Genomic DNA, 16036 nt, shown 5'->3' with positions numbered 1-16036 from the left:
CAGTTTGTACGACACTGATTTGTGGGACCTTATTGTCAGAGGCCCTGCCCATGTACCATTGATACATGACGCAAAATATTTTGAAATACGTAGAAACTCTAGCAGTAGCCCCAAAACAGAGCCCTCTATTTTAGATTTGGGTGTTCACCTCTACTTTTGTTAGCCCAACAAATCCATTCCATTCGAGCAGCAACACCCAAATAAAGCCCTCCAAATTCTATTAGCAGACAATAACAAAAGGGACCCACGGGTCCTTTCTTTTCCATCCTTCACATGCGGATTACGTCGGCACGGCAGAGCGAGGTGCCCGCGCGGCTGGGTAGCGTCGCGTGGTGGAGGTAAGGCCGGGCTGCTCTCGCCGCTGCGGAGGGAGGTGTGACCTGGCTGCTCCCGCGTGGCGGAGGGAGCCATGGCTAGCAGGCTGTGCGATGGCCATGGCAGAGGCAGCTCCAGCGCTGGTGCTGCTCTCGTGCGGCGGCCAGTCGGGACGCGCCCACCCATAGGAGAGAGAGGGAGACGCACCACTAGGGACAATGTTTTCCTAAACTGTCGGTCACTTGGTTTAGCCATTATTCTGGCTAAACAGTCCATTAAACTGGCTAAATGGTCAATTAGATGGACTAAACGGATGATTAAACGAAAACGGTGTACCACTATGTAGCGTTTACACGGCGTTTAAACGGTCTAAACGGCCGTTTAGACGAACAGTGACTAGAGGAGAGAGAGAAGTGTCGCTTGCTCGCTGGAGCTTCAGCCATGGTCGCAGATCCGCTTGCCGCAGGCGCCATGGTGGGGGCATCGAGGATGCGGCTGGATCCCGTGTGCTCGCACTCACCAAAGGAGGGTGTGCCTGAGGTGATGGGGGCTCGCTAGAGGGGAGCAGGCTGCGCTGCGAGAAGGGGAGGTTGTATGACGCCGAGAGAAACGAGCGGATGGGGGCCGTCGACCAACGAGAATGAGGTTTGGGAAGAAATATAGGTGCCCTACCGACTATAGAGTCTGTGTAGGAGTCCTGCTGAAATGTTGTTTTTGATTTTAGCACTTATATTTAGCTATTGATGTTTAAATAGAAGCCCTGCTAGAGTTACTCTAACAGAAAGGAAACCTTCATCCTCGGTCCTCGCTACTGGTATCAATTCTCATCACCCTCGATTATTGTCTGTGATTGCTCACGTCTCTGAAATCCGAATCGAACTCATCGGAGGCCACCAGGGTGTTACTTGTGGCAACGCTGTAAGCTTGCTTTGGATGTTCTTGCCTAATGTTTGTAGTGAAACTCCGTAGCTTTTGGCAATCTGTGCAACGTTTACCATCAATCGAACTAAGCTAAATTCATCAATCTGCGCAACGCTGTACAACGGCGCAGACCAGAAGCGATATAACGGGGATAAAACCACTTGGCAGCTGATGTTTTTCAAGCTTTGCTTCATCCAGCTCTCTCCCCATGTATCTTCACAGGTGATGTAGCTAGGTAGTGCCCACATTTCTTACACGGTGTTGAACATGTCATCCTCCTTTTACTAGAAGAAGCAGTGACGACAGGCGATGGGACGTTGTGAGGCCATCAGGCTGCTGCCGGCGGCACAACGGCGGCGACCACCTCACGGAGCGCCTGAGCCGCGTCGCCGTAGCACAGCTTCACGACGGAGACGCTCCGGTTGGCCACAGCATCACCCAGCTGCATGCACGCATTTATCCAAGAGCAGTTTCAGCGTCAAATCAAATCATTTTTTTTTGAGCAAACAACGGGGGGATTTTCCCACCTGGTTTTATTGAAAGGTGACCCATTGTCACAAAGGGTGTCAAATCAAATCATCAAACGCACCCACAAAGTCAACTAGTTTATTGTGTTGTCTACACAAGGGCCCTTTGAGCTTTCCAAGTTTGACCATGACTAATTACCCAGTAAGGCATAGGAGCATTAATTCTACTCCCTAGACTTAAATTATGCTCCAACTTCAGTTTATTGGCGAATGCTAGTCAAAAGTCAAGAACCAGAAGACCTTGATTAATGGTGCACAAGCATTGATCTGCAGTTTGTAATTCGTTTATATCTGGATGATCTGGCTGGCTTTTGTTGACCTGATTATGATACAAAGTAAGGTGAGAAGGTTCTCAACTCTAAACAGTATTGTTCCCTTCAGGTACAAATTGTTGATCGAGTACTGCTACATGTAAAATAAAATATACCATACTATCTTTTTCTGAAATTGTCTGATAAATGGGCTATGGGATAAACGTTAATTGTTAACAGATATATTGAAACAGATTTTCATGTACGTTCGTTGTTGGTACTACTACTACCTGGTTAATTTATCATGCTGACTAGCTTCTAATAAAAGCAACTCCTACTAAATAAAGATGGGAAAAGAAGGCACCGATCTCATAACCTCATCCATGAAGTAGAAGAAATCGTTGGCGAGAAGGGTGATCTCCTCCCTGCGCTCCTCGCACTCGTTGCAGGCAATCACACGGTTCAGGTCAATGTACAGGAAGGTGGCCTTTAGCTGGAGATCCCTCCTGACCAAATCCCACAGGTCATCATCCAGATCAGTCGTCAGATCCTCCTCCATGGACAGAAGCTCAAGTGCCGAGCTCTTGATCCGACAAACGCATCCCCTCAGCTCCATCCCCTGATCCATCGGTGCTCCTGGCAGTGCCCTCTGCAGCTCTGCTATATCTTGCAGTTGCAGATGACAAAGGATCAGAACCAATGATGTGGACGTATTTATGGAAAGGCGAAAAGAGAAACTGATTCTTGGAGGATGTCTAGAAGCAAACAGATGTCAGCATGTGCATCAGAGGAAGAAGGCCCCCGTGTTGTGCAGCAAGGGGCAAAGTGGTCAGTGCAGAAGGTTACAAGATTAGTTATGCATGAGAGATGAGACCTTCCTGAATGTTGTTGGACTTTTCTTTAACTGAAAAGGGGGAAATAGGGGCAAAAGGGAACCCAAATTTTGCCACCTTGCCTCTCCTTGGACATCCAGCAAGGTAGGCAGCAGAAGAAACTATCAAGAATTGCTCACAAGGAAATTAATGAACTGTTTAGGGAATAAAGGTTAACAAAAAAGCAAATATGATATTAGAGTACACTAAGAAAATTACGATATGCAACTAAATATGAACATGTTTTGGATGGCATTTTGTAAAGAACATTTCTATTAATCTATAATTCATGGCGTCCATATCAAGTGATCCTAGTTGCTCATTTACCATGAAACACTGTTGAACCTACTGTTTTTGTACATATACTTCTCACATGATTGTTACTTTTCAAGAATGGGTGATTAATCAGACCTCCAGACATCCTAACTTGCAACCGACACACCTCAAATTTGTAGTTTTCCTTTATTTTTTTTACTCTTGATAAATTTGCATAGCAATAAATTTCACAAATTCATAATCCTTGATTGAGGAGTTACATGGTCAGTATAAATGCATGTTTTAATGATGTCATCAGAATGACAATTTCTGGTCTGCTTTAACTGCATGCGCTGTTTTTTTTATCAAATAAATGTGCTTCAAAAGAACTTTTGAATTCCAATTTAGTCTTTTGTTTTTCACAACAAATGGATTTACTCAAACATACAGTCCAGTACTATTTTGGACTCTTTGATGCAGAAATGGACTACCAAAACTTTGGACTCTTTGATGCATAATGCACTAATAAAACAAAGAACCTCAGTGTAAAGAGTTAGACTGATTCACAATAGTGAAATAACAAATATAAGAATAGTTCAACAATCTCAAAGAGTTAGGCGGAGAACTTTATGTGAATTTGTTCATCTTTTTTGTTTCTTTCTTTGTCTCTTGAACTCCTCTATTTTTCTATTTCTCTTGTACTGTGTTCTCGCTTTTTTTAAAAATATTTTCCAAGTAAGGGCTTGGGCTCTGGCCCCTCCTTTTTCCTCAAAAAAAAAATCTCAATAGGAAGGGCCACATTAAGTGAACAGCATTAAGGAAGAAGAAAACAGAGCAACTCAGTGGCACAGTGGAGAGATCTCCCCTCTCAGCTTTGTCATAACAGATAAATTCAATGAACAAATGGAGTAATTTTAAGAGCATTCCACCATGTGGGCAAACCAAATATGAACCTAGTCTGATTCGCTGTCCCGTGATCAGATTAAGCATCCCAAATAACTGAAAGGTAGAATGTCTTGATACCCTACTCCCCCATCTAAACATCTTTTCAGCTGAACCGTTTAACATAAGAAAAATGGCTAATTACTTTTTAAAATAAATGCTACCTTTCTGCAAAAGCAAACCTGATAAGCAAGAACCATGATCCTACAGGTAGCAACAAGCCAACAACAACAGAAGAAAAGGTTGCATCATTTCAACTGCAGAAAACAGAAGTGACAGAGAAGGGTTTTTTTTTTAAGCAGGAGCTCTGCCTCTCAATTAAGGAAGGAAAGAAAGAGGTTTATTTACAGTCGCAACCCGCTTAGACAGAAGTTTTTAGATATTTTCGTTTATCCTCTTCACCACTTAAACCATGCTGAGCAAAACTAACTGAACCAGATCACTGGATGGGATCAACTCATGTTCGTCCAGATCAGGCAAGAAATAAACAACTGCATTAGAAGCAAAAACAATCATAGATTGCCTCAGCATTGTTGGGTTGGTAATTCCGCACCACTTACCTGCCACAAATCCAATCAAGTTGGATTTCTCAATTCCCCACCTTCGGTGCTCGGCCAAAGGGAGTCAAGAAACGGGGGCACAAACTCGTGGTCATATGTCTAGACCCGATAAGCAATACTGCAATATTCTTTTTATAAATGGGCAGAAATTTTTGAGGAAGTTATCGAAGGTGAAGGTGAGGACGCTAGCGGTTGCCCCTAAGAAAAAGGATGCCGCAAAAATACATTTTTCGCCCCCTGCTCTTGGAATTAATTAATTGGCTTGAGCGGTCTGATTAAATATAAAGGTTAAATGGGGAAAGGGATCGAGTACGACAGCGTCGGCCGCGATTTCCTCACCTCTGTGCGACTCTACCACCGTAAACAGTTGGTGATTGAATGCAGCATTTTGGTAGGTAGTATACTCCTTATTAACCTAATACAACTGTAAACACGAAGCTAGCACAGGGAGGAATCAAGAAAGGGAGAAAGTATGAATGCGGTAAAATCCACCTAAACAGTTAGTGCTGGTAGTAGCTTAACTAAACACCGAAGACACCAGCCCCAGTCCTGCAATCTACCTGGGCGACGCTACGATGGATGTCCACAAACGCAAGTATGAATGCGGTAAAATCCCCAGGGCAATCTGCGACGTGGTGAGGCCGGGGGCTACGCTGGCTTCTTTTTTAATTTAACTAGGAAAATATCCCCTGCACTCCTGCAGAAATTATCGTTAAAATTATACTATCATAATATATATTAGTGGATGATTTTTAGTATTCTAACATAGACAACTAAATATATGTTAGAAAATGATGTGGTTTGCTAATGTGAATAACATAGATACAGAATAAATGATATGTGTTATTTTGATTTATTAGTGGATAATGATGTGAACACTTTGCATGACGGGGTAATGTATTAGTGGGATGATTTAATGGATGTTGATGTGAACGCTTTGCATGACAAGAGAATTAGTTAGTGGGATGCTCTAGTGAATGATGATGTGAATGCTTTGCATGTCACGAGAATTATCTAGTGGGGTTTATCTATATAAGAGATATAGATTTGATAACCATGTATCCACAGGGAAGAAGGTAAGTACAACAACAAATTATCTCTCTACACCTAATGTGTTCACTTGAGCTCTAGTTTGGTTTTGGATAATTGATGAAACTCTAGTACTAACCTCTATACTAAGTGTGTGTAGACTTAATGAGGTTGGTACATGCCAAGTGATGCAGCAAGTGATGATCATGGTGATGATGGTGATGACCACAAGATGATCAAGTGCTCAACTTGGAAAAGAAGAAAGAGAAAAACAAAACCCTATACAGATCAAGGCAAAGGTATTACTTAGGGTTTTGGTTTTGGTGATCAAGACACCATAGAGGGTGTGATCACATTTAGATAGATAGCCGTACTATAAAGAGAGGAATTCTTTGGCTAAGCGGTTATCAATTGCCACTAGGTGTCATTGTTCATGTGCATGCATTTAGAACCTAGTGAGCTAACTTAACTCCTTTGAAGAAAATGATTATGAAAATGCTAACACATGTGCACTTGTTGGTTGACACTTTGTGGTGTTGGCACACTTTAAGACGAAGGTGGAGTTTGAAGGGTAGAGAGAGGATGGGTTCCTCTCTCCCTCCCGTCGAGTTTGCTTGGCGGGATTCGACGCTTTTTGAGAAAATGAAGTGCATATTTTCTATTGCACCGGTGGGAAATTTGGAGAAGTCGCGGGAGTGTTTAACACTCACCGGACGCTGGCCCAGAAGCACCGGACGCTGTGCATGTGCGTCCGGTGTGCAGGCTGCCTGGCTCAGCTAGGGTTAGGCACCGGACGCTAGGCACCGGACGCAGGCTGGAGCGTCCGGTGCTCTGAGTCCGGTGTCCGCGCGTTTTGCATTGCTCCCTGGGTTTAAGTCCGGTGAGCACCGGACGGTCCGGTGCTCAGCATCCGGTGACCTTGCGCATTTGCAGACCTCCCTGAGTTTAGGACTGGTGTGCACCGGACGCGTCCGGTGCTAACTTAGGAGCGTCCGGTGCTCTGCAGGTTACCGTTAGAGATCGACACACGTTTTTCAAAAGGTGACACATGGCTGACTTTGGAGCACCGGACGCAGGGGTTGAGCGTCCGATGTCAACTTGAGAGCGTCCGGCGACGCCGACTTTTGCCGAGTGAAAGAGCCAACGGCTCTATTTGCTTGAGGGGCTTATAAATACGTGTTGCCAGCTTGGGACTCACACTCTTGGCATTCTAGCATACATAACATCCTTGTGAGCCTAAGCAAACACCTCCCACTCATCTCCTTCATAGATTAAACATCTTTGTGAGATTGGGATTGATTCCAAGTGCATTTGTTTGAGTGATTGCATCTAGTGGCACTTGGGGATCGTTCTAGCTGCGGTTTTCTTGTTACTCTTGGTGGTTGCCGCCACCTAGACGGCTTGGAGCAGCGAAGAAGTATTGGCACGAGTTGGTGATTGTTCGTGGCCACCTCCCAGTGATTGTGATGGGTCTTGTACCTTCCCCGGCGGAGAGCCGAAAGGTAACTCAAGTAAAGTGCTTGTGTCATTGAGTTACCTCACTTGTGGGTAGGTTCTTGTGGTGTCCTATTGAGGACGAGGTTCGTGCTACACCTCTTAGCCACCGAACCACCAAGTGTTGGTCGACACAACGGAGACGTAGCGTGTCGGCAAGCACGTGAACCTCAGGAGAAAAATTGGTGTCTCAATTGTGTTTGATTGGCATTCTCCCGTTGTTTGATTGTTTATATTGGTGATTGGTTCATCCTCTACACGACGGTATGAATATCTCTTCCTATCTTTACTTACCACAAACTAGTGTAATTAGTTTAGTTGCTTACTTTGCCTTGTGTAGCATAGTTCACTAGTGTAACTTGTAGAGACTTAGTTCTTGTGTGCATAGTGTTTGTAGCAACTAGAATTGTTAGATAGGTGGCTTGCAAACACCCCTTTAGAGTTAGGGCAAAAAGCTTCGCTTTGTTATTTACTAACCTCTTGCTCTAGTGAGTTTGTAGAATTTTTAAATAGGCTATTCACCCCCCTCTAGCCATATTAGGACCTTTCACCCAATACAACACATAAGCATATATCTAGGCCTTGTTTAGTTTATCCCAAGAACCGAAAACTTTTCAAGATTCTCTGTCACATCGAATCTTGCGACACATGCATAAAGCATTAAATATAGATGAAAACAAAAACTAATTGCACAGTTTATGTGTAAATCACGAGATGAATCTTTTGAGCCTAGTTAGTCCATGATTAGACAATAATTGCCAAATAAAAATGAAAATGCTACAGTATCAAAAATCAAAAAAAATTTAGAACTAAACAATGCCTGTAGAAAATACAAATAAAAACTACCATGTTATTAAAGAGCAACAGTACGACAACCACCTCAAAACCACGCTCATTGCAAAACCACTCAAGCATCGCTAGGAAAACACCACCATGCACGTCACGAGGAAAAATAAAAACGCTTGGGTAGAAAAAAAAAATCTCGACGAGAATGCCTCAAAGAAGAAAAATGGTATCCACACATAAGGTTTCTATCATTACAATTCATTTATATTTACTGTTCGTAAACACTTAGTTTTCCCACACAAATTCCAAAGCCACTTATACAAAACTAATTAAATTAAATGCTAGAGTAAAGTCCACCACCGGTCCCTAAACTTGTATTAATGTGTCATTCCAGTCCCTAAACTCGTAAATCGACCATTTAGATCCTCGAACTTGTTCGTCTGTATCATCTCAGTCCCTAAACTTGTTTAGTTGTGTCATCTCGGTCCCTAAATTTAGAAATCACCCGTTTAAGTCCTCATATTTGTTCAGTTGTGTCATACAAGTCCCTAAACTTGATTTTAAGTCTCATCTAGGTCAAAACAAAGTGATCTAAAAACTTTATATTAAAAATAATTCATAACTTTTTCATATGTACTCGAATGAAGACAAACTTTATATCAAAGTTGTAGCCCTTAATGTGTTCTACAACTTTATAGTTGAAATGTTTTTTATTTAAAGTCGTTTAATATCACAAAATTTAATTTTAAATTTTAAATTTCTAGATCTAAAAACTTTCAAAAAATATTTTGGGACACCAAAAGATTTCAATTTAAAAACTTTTCAACTACAAAGTTGTAGATCGCATTGCTTACTACAAATTTGATATAAAGTTTATCTTCATTTGAGTTCATATGAAAAACTTATGAATTATTTTCCTATATAGAGTTTTTAGATTCGCCCTGCTTTGATCTGGATGACTTAAAAACAAGTTTAGGGACCGGGATGACACGGCTGAACAAGTTTGAGAACCTATATGGGAGGTTTCTAAGTTTAGGGACTAGGTTGACACAGCTGAACAAGTTTAGGTACCTAAACAATCGTTTTGTGAGTTTAAGGACCGGGATGACACACCCAAACAAGTTTAGGGACCGGTGATGGACTTTACTCTAAATGCTAAAAAAGAATTTGAAACTTATAGTGTTACAAACCTACCATTTAAGATGAATCTCATCCTTAATATTTGAATGGTCCCTCAAACTGCATAAGAAATTTTGTGTTTAACTCATTCTCTCTTCTGATGTTACAAATCTACGAAGGTGCTAGCTTTTCTTTGACTTTGAACCTTCCGAGTCTTCTAATATGTGACACCTCACGATATGAAAAAGAAAAGGTTCCAATATGTGATCCAAGAGGGGGATCAAATCGGTTCATCAAAAACTTCTCTAACTTCAGATTTAACTCAATCTACGTTAGATAAATTAAACTAAAGCATTCTAACTAGCATGATGTGTATATGCATCTTATCTAAACCAACTCATACAAAGTTTTAGCAACCTATAGCCAATCCTATCAACTAGCCTAATTTGCTCTAGAAAGGTAAAACATAGACAACGAAAGTAAGAAGGAAAAAACTCTTGTGACGTGGTGAAGTATCTTGTGATATCTGTCACCAAAACATAACTTCCTAGTCTATATTGGAGTTCCATAAAAGATATAGCCCCGGTCACTAGCCTTCCCCCAGTCAAGATGTTAGGCTTGCTAAAAAAAATCTACTAGAAACCAAAATAAGTATCACAAACCACTTAAGCTCACCACTTCTTGTTCGGCTCTCCTAGTCACAAAGAAAGGGGTCTCCTTGTCCCCCCAAACACCAAAATGCCACCACTCCATTCCAATCTAGGAGGGTTGTCGACATGTTATTGAGCCACCAATCCTCCGAGACCCTGGCACACTAAGAGTACGAAGGCAGTCAACCAACTCGCTTGCTCTCACAAGCTAACCTAATCATTCACAAAGATGCTAAGCACAATTGCAAGCCTTGGACATGGTCACTACGCTCTCATATGGTGGATGAAGTGTTCTACCCTTGTTCAAGCTTCCTTAGGATTCAATGGACTCCAAGACATGGTGGGATGGAGTATATTAAGGTCTTCATCGGAACCTAACCGTTGCAACTGTCGACAAACATAGACGGAGATGTCTCCCTAAGATTGTGTGCGACTCGGCTTACATAGATCTACAATGGTGGCCATATCTTGTGAGCATTCTTATCCGGTTCCACGGCGAGATGAGGTTGACCACATTCTTAGCCTCCAAGCCAAACAACTAGCTGCGGTTGTGTCAATCTATCTGCTCTCACTATGAATCACCGGGGCGCATGAGCAAAGCTATCGGTGTGTACTTAAATAAAAACCCCTTGTTGTAATTTGAGTTTTTTTCCATCTCCAGGTTGATGAGCACATGAGACTTCACGGTAACAACAGCGTAAGGATTGACAAAGGCAGGCAACACGTGTTGGGAGGTTGGTTCGAGAAAATTGTGCGCCATGTCGCGGTGTGCTGATGACTACTAGACAAAGCTTGGCCATCGTGAAGCAAATCCTTGTAAAATAAAAGGGAGATCACTATTTAGTTCTGAAAGCACGATACCCTGGGCTATGCTTTTGTTTCTCTTATAGTTCACCAAATATTGGCAATGTTCATGACCATGTGCAGACTAAGGGTGCATCTAGATAGAGTGAATTATGATCCAAATTGCTTTGACATGAAATAAATAGCAAGATTGATCCTCTCGTCCAAAACTGGAGGGAAGAGTTACCTGATGATATATAATACCACAATAGTAACGCTGTGGAGGGCTAAATGGTAGGTCCTCATGTGTGATGATTGATCTCGTATTGCAATTGGTAGTTTTATGTTTGTGTTGTGGCAAAGGAATTTTATTGTACCGCTACACATCTGTGTTTGAGCAGAATTTTTGGATCAGTTTAGTTATGATTTGGATCGGATGGAGTACTTGCTAAGTATGTAGTGACAACATGGAAATTTCCGCTGAATATCCAGATATGTTCAAACATAGAATTAATGATGTGCACCAAAACAATCAGCTATGCATATGCAAGTTTTATAGCGCTCTGGGGCAAGTTGGGCTTGATTCTGTGGTACATCAAGGCAAAGTGGAAAAGAAGTTTTCTTTACTTCTAGTTTTGGACAGAGTGGAAAAGCCGTTTCAATTTCTGCTGCATTTTTTTTATTTTGAGACGAACCAAAAAGGTGCGGTCAAAAACAAAGAACGCATCAAGCAACGTCAAATGAAAGTACGGTTTCAAAACTGTGTACGAAATGCTGCAAGGTTTAAGGTAACAAACAACAAAGGAAAGACCGAAGGTCAAGACATGCAAAAAAATTCTCCACGTTCCTGTTCTCTGAATAAGCGCGTTCATATAAAAAAGGTAGAAATAGAAAATGAAGCAATGATCTTATGTTATATCCTACACCACCATCTTTGTCTGAACAGTCATATAGCTTTTAAGCCTCATCTTGTCAAGCAGCTGGAAGACTTCGCGCTCTATTGACAAACAAAAATCCATCCACTCAAGGATGTACACCATGGCCCATTTCTTCTTTTTGCGTGCTATGTTGAGGATCATATCAGTCACTATTTCCAATTTACAACAGTGCTAAATCTGTGGCTCCACCAGTTGAACACATGACGATATATGTCTAAAGATGAACTAGTTCCACACACATCAACAATAGAAGTTATACGAACCATCAACTTGCCTCCACTTCTCGCTTCTCTGCATTTCCTTCCTCAGGTAGCTCCTGCAATGTCGTCAGGTTACTCAATTCAGTCTCTTGTACTGAACTGGAAGTGGATAATCCATCAGCCAGAACAACAGGGGTTGACTGGCCTGAGTCAGAGCCTGAGTATTGCCCCATGGACTGCTTTGATGTGTTTAATGCATGACAATGTGGGCAGTAGTAAGTAACATGTGGGTAATCTTCCTTTCGGGCCAAGCCTGCAAATATTAGTATTATTAGGTAATGAATCCAATATTTAGGTATTGGTATGTGAAACATATCAAAAGAGCTTGATTAGGTAATGAATCCAATATTTAGGTATTGGTATGTGAAACATATCAAAAGAGCTTGATCTATAATACGCACCGTTATGCATATGGCAGTTGCCACATATCAAAGCATAAGACTGTGATGGGTCCTCCCCCACAAGTAAGGCAGCAATCTTTCCAATCCATCCACCACCATCACTAGCCCCCGAGCCTTGATGATGCTCTACCACCATTGGAGCTCGTGCAGTTTCCAGGCCAGCATTAGCAGGTAGACTAGGTTCAGTATGAGCAGTGGGGCTCCCGGTCCTGCTTCCTCTTGCATTGGGATGCTTCCTGTTTCTCAAACCATCTGATGGTACTATCTCCACATCATTGCTTCTAGCCACTGCAGCATCCAGCTTTGGTTCTTCTCCAACATGAACTTTTAAGCCAGTCTCCTCCCCAAGCTTAGATGCCAAAACTGAAGCTGCTGCAGCCTTTGCAGCTGGATCAAGATCATATTTCTGCACATGCATGATTAATGGTACGTATCACAGTTCAGTTTTAGTGTGGCAAAAGACATGATAAAATTTGATACCAGCAACTAGTGAATTCATGTTGATTGAGTAATGGCAATTTGCCCACTTGCCTGAATAAGCTGTTGGGTAAGATAATAATTTGTTCTCTCTTTAAGCTCATCAATCTTGGCTTTCCTCTCAGCCCTCAATTTTTCAAGGGTCTTCTGGTCTTTCCGCTCAACTGTGAACGGAAATGAATATGAGCAAACAAACAGCAATTCAAGATCATTTTGTGGACAGATACAAAAGTTGTGACATGTGACAAGTATACAGTGCAGATAACCATACAAATGTATCCAGTCATTACACACAGGGGGACAAGAAGCATGACCAAGGCTTTTTAACCAAGTAGGTATTATAGCACAAGAACAGTTCTTCTTAAGTTTGTTTTCAGATTTCTCATAAAGCTAGTTTTAAGGTTGTTTTGGAGGAAAAAATGCCAACCATCAGCTTAACTGGGAAATCAACCTACTTTCTCATGATTTCTACTGATGAAATTCCCAATTTGACTGCTGACAGGTTTCAAAATGTTGATACGTAAGAAGTTGAACAGCATTCAAAACAAAATACAAGCTTTGTGTTATAAACAATATATTCTGGAGCCACATAGTACGAACTCTGAATAAAATTACCATCACTATTTTTACTACAGACCATGCAGATTTTATAGGTGAGAACAAAAAGAAATATAGAACCTCTTATAAAATTGCACAAAAGAAAATAAAATACAAAAACTGAACTGGTATATTCTACAAGTTAGACAATAAACAGTGTTTCCTAACAGGGCTTTCTGGGTACTTACGCATCCTTGTGAAGTTAACAATCATTGAATATATGGCAGAAGATACAGCAGGAAGAATGAACATAGGCAGCACTCGTATGGCCCTCATTTGCCAAGTTAGATCCTCATCTCTTGTCATCATGATGGCATAAACAACAGCCAACACCTGAGAACAGGAATAAACAATCAAACCGGTAGAAACTACAAGCTAGGGACATGCAGTGAAAATAAGTCACTGAAGGTTCAATATGAAAGGTAAATTGCATCGTATACAGTGAATCAACCAAAAGGGAAAAAAATATGTCATGGGTAAAAGAGATAAGTATCTTGTGGAGGAGCAACTATTTTAGAATTTCATCACCAGCGAAGTTTCAGAACTCTCTGAAATCCTAAAAAAACATGTTGACATACATTCATAATGTGAATACAGTAACTTCATTACTGTCCACCCCCCCCCCCCCCCCCCCCCCACACACACACACACTCTCCCTCCTTAAAACTCCCTAAAAAAGAATATGATTCACAAAACTAAAGGAGCATTATGAAAGCAAAACAGATCCCATGATCAACCCAAAGGGGACTTTCTCAGTTAGACAGAAAAGCAGTGGCATTCATTTTCAGTTTACACACTTTTTTTTTATGAAACAGGAGAGGCCCTGGGGACCTCTACTGAAAATTTATTAAAAACGGAGAGTAACCAAGGAGATTACAGCGCTAGAAAAGACAAAAGAGGAGAGAAAAAACCAGAACCAAAAAACCTGATAAAGATATACACATTGGCTATTGGTCCACTCATTCAGTTTACACACATTGGCTATAAGTTCATCTAATAAATATTGAGGCACTAGCATAATGTTCTAAACACAAATACTGGCAATTGCATCCTTAAGATGCCAGATGCCTAATGTCAACGTATCACCTACCTATGCAAATGAACACATAAAGATATACTAGCTTCCTCTCTGAATAAGTAGTACATGGCAGACCTTTGCACAACTGATGAACTGAATAAGTTTTTTTCTGTGAACTTCAAAAAAAAATAGTAAAGACTAAAGACCAATGTTCTTAAGGCGGTATGGCGTCCTGTAGTGCCTTGGGGTATGCCTTGTCACCTAGGCATTGCCTTGAGAACACTGTCATAGACAATATATGGTTTACTAGTAAGTGGTAACCATAAATTACAAAGGAAAATAATGGACAGAACTCGATTTCTGAACATTTAATCCTGAAAAGATATCAAAGTACACATCCATGTATCTATTTTCCAGCACGAAGATTTCACTCTAAACGCTGGAAGTTGAAAGAACAGTTCATTCCCATTACAATGGAACCATTAATACAGAACCGATTAACAACAGAGTTATCCTATTGATTAACAACAGTTATCATATTCACCAGAGATGCTTGGCATGAATCTTGATATCATGTGAGAAACTGCTCTTTAAGTCACTGGTAAACAACTAAACATAACATACTGCAGCACAGAAAGACCATACATGAATCATAACTCGGTTATAGTCCGTAACCTTCTAGTAAAGTGGCTGGCTGCCCTTTTACCCCTGGTCGAAATAAAAGAGAGGCATGGCATCCACATTTTTAAGAAAGCCATCTTTTCGGTTGTTCGGTTGTTCCTCTCCCGCACCCTTGTAAGCTAACCTCAAGCATCAGAGCAATAAATAAACGTATGCGGCAGACAGTGCCTAGGGCTCGATTACCGGAACACGCGTAACACACACCATCTCATACTATGAGCAAACTCTCCTCCGCGTCCCCGATAACAAATCGAACAACCCGCCAAATCCAAAGACGAGCAAACCCGCCAGCCGCATCAGCAGACCATCTCAAATCAGGGGGTGGAGGGAAAGGGAATACAAAAACAAGAGGGGCAGGGGGTGAAGGAAAACGCGTGCAGACCTCGGCGAGGACGGAGAGCACGATGAGGTTCCGGACGGCGCGGCGCGAGAACTGCGTCCGCCGCCGCATCCGCGCGTGCACGGCGGCCTCCTCCTTGGACAGGTACTGCAGGCGCTTCTCGAAGTCCTCGCGGCCACCGAAGAGCGCCCGCCACAGCCTCCCCAGCACCCCGCCGCCCCGCTTGCCCTTCTCCGCCGCCTCGGGTGCCCCCGCCTCCGCCTCCGCTTCCGCCGGGGAGGAGGCCATTGATTGATTGCCTTGCGGATCCGCGCGGCGCTGGATCCGATGGGGAGGAGAGAGGGAGAGGAGGTTGGCCTTGCCCGCGAGGGATGGTGGCTGCCAGCCTCTGGACGCGACCCGAGTCCGAATGGAAGGGAGGAAGAAGAGGAGGGGTTTGGGTCTTTCCCTCGAGCCTCGACTCGAGAGCTCGCTCCGGTCCCCCGTGGCCGTGGCTGGTGGTGGGTCCCGCCGCTGTAGCTTTTCTTTTGGGTGGCTCGGTCCACGTCTCGGCCTTGTTTAGTTCACTCGAAATCCAAAAAGTTTTTAAGATTTTCTGTCACATCGAATCTTGCGACATATGCATAAAACATTAAACATAGACGAAAACAAAAACAAATTACACAGTTTGACTGTAAATCACGAGATGAATCTTTTAAACCTAGTTAGTCCATAATTAGATAATATTTGTCAAATAAAAACGAAAATGCTACAGTATCAAAATCCGAAATCTTTTCGGAACTAAACAAGGCCCTCGTCGCAGTGGGAGCACCGAAATGGC

The 16036-nt window shown here is 42.3% G+C and overlaps 2 protein-coding genes across 3 annotated transcripts; both read right to left on the bottom strand.

Annotated features, from left to right (window-relative positions):
• Positions 1286 to 2999, bottom strand: LOC8074782 (oxygen-evolving enhancer protein 3-2, chloroplastic). Of its 2 annotated transcripts, none has more exons than XM_002452442.2 (2): positions 2391 to 2993; positions 1286 to 1678 (listed from the first exon to the last, which is right to left on the bottom strand). In XM_002452442.2, the coding sequence occupies exons 1-2, from the start codon at positions 2640 to 2642 to the stop codon at positions 1565 to 1567; spliced, it is 366 nt and encodes a 121-aa protein (XP_002452487.1). In that variant the 5' UTR covers positions 2643 to 2993; the 3' UTR covers positions 1286 to 1564. The 2 variants fall into 2 exon arrangements, with proteins under 2 accessions (XP_002452487.1, XP_021314913.1); XM_021459238.1 differs by lacking the exon at positions 1286 to 1678 and adding an exon at positions 1691 to 2082 and having other exon boundaries at positions 2391 to 2999.
• On the bottom strand, positions 11270 to 15686 carry LOC8066178 (uncharacterized protein At2g24330). Its single transcript, XM_002452441.2, has 5 exons — positions 15259 to 15686; positions 13366 to 13510; positions 12635 to 12744; positions 12104 to 12509; positions 11270 to 11955 (listed from the first exon to the last, which is right to left on the bottom strand). Exons 1-5 carry the CDS (start codon positions 15502 to 15504, stop codon positions 11708 to 11710), a joined length of 1155 nt encoding a protein of 384 aa, XP_002452486.1. The 5' UTR covers positions 15505 to 15686; the 3' UTR covers positions 11270 to 11707.

The sequence above is a fragment of the Sorghum bicolor genome, chromosome 4 (genome assembly GCF_000003195.3).
Source record: "Sorghum bicolor cultivar BTx623 chromosome 4, Sorghum_bicolor_NCBIv3, whole genome shotgun sequence".
In the NCBI taxonomy this organism is placed as follows: Eukaryota; Viridiplantae; Streptophyta; class Magnoliopsida; order Poales; family Poaceae; genus Sorghum; species Sorghum bicolor.
The sequence above is the reverse complement of the archived record's forward strand: the minus strand, read 5'-3'. Positions and strand labels throughout refer to the sequence as shown.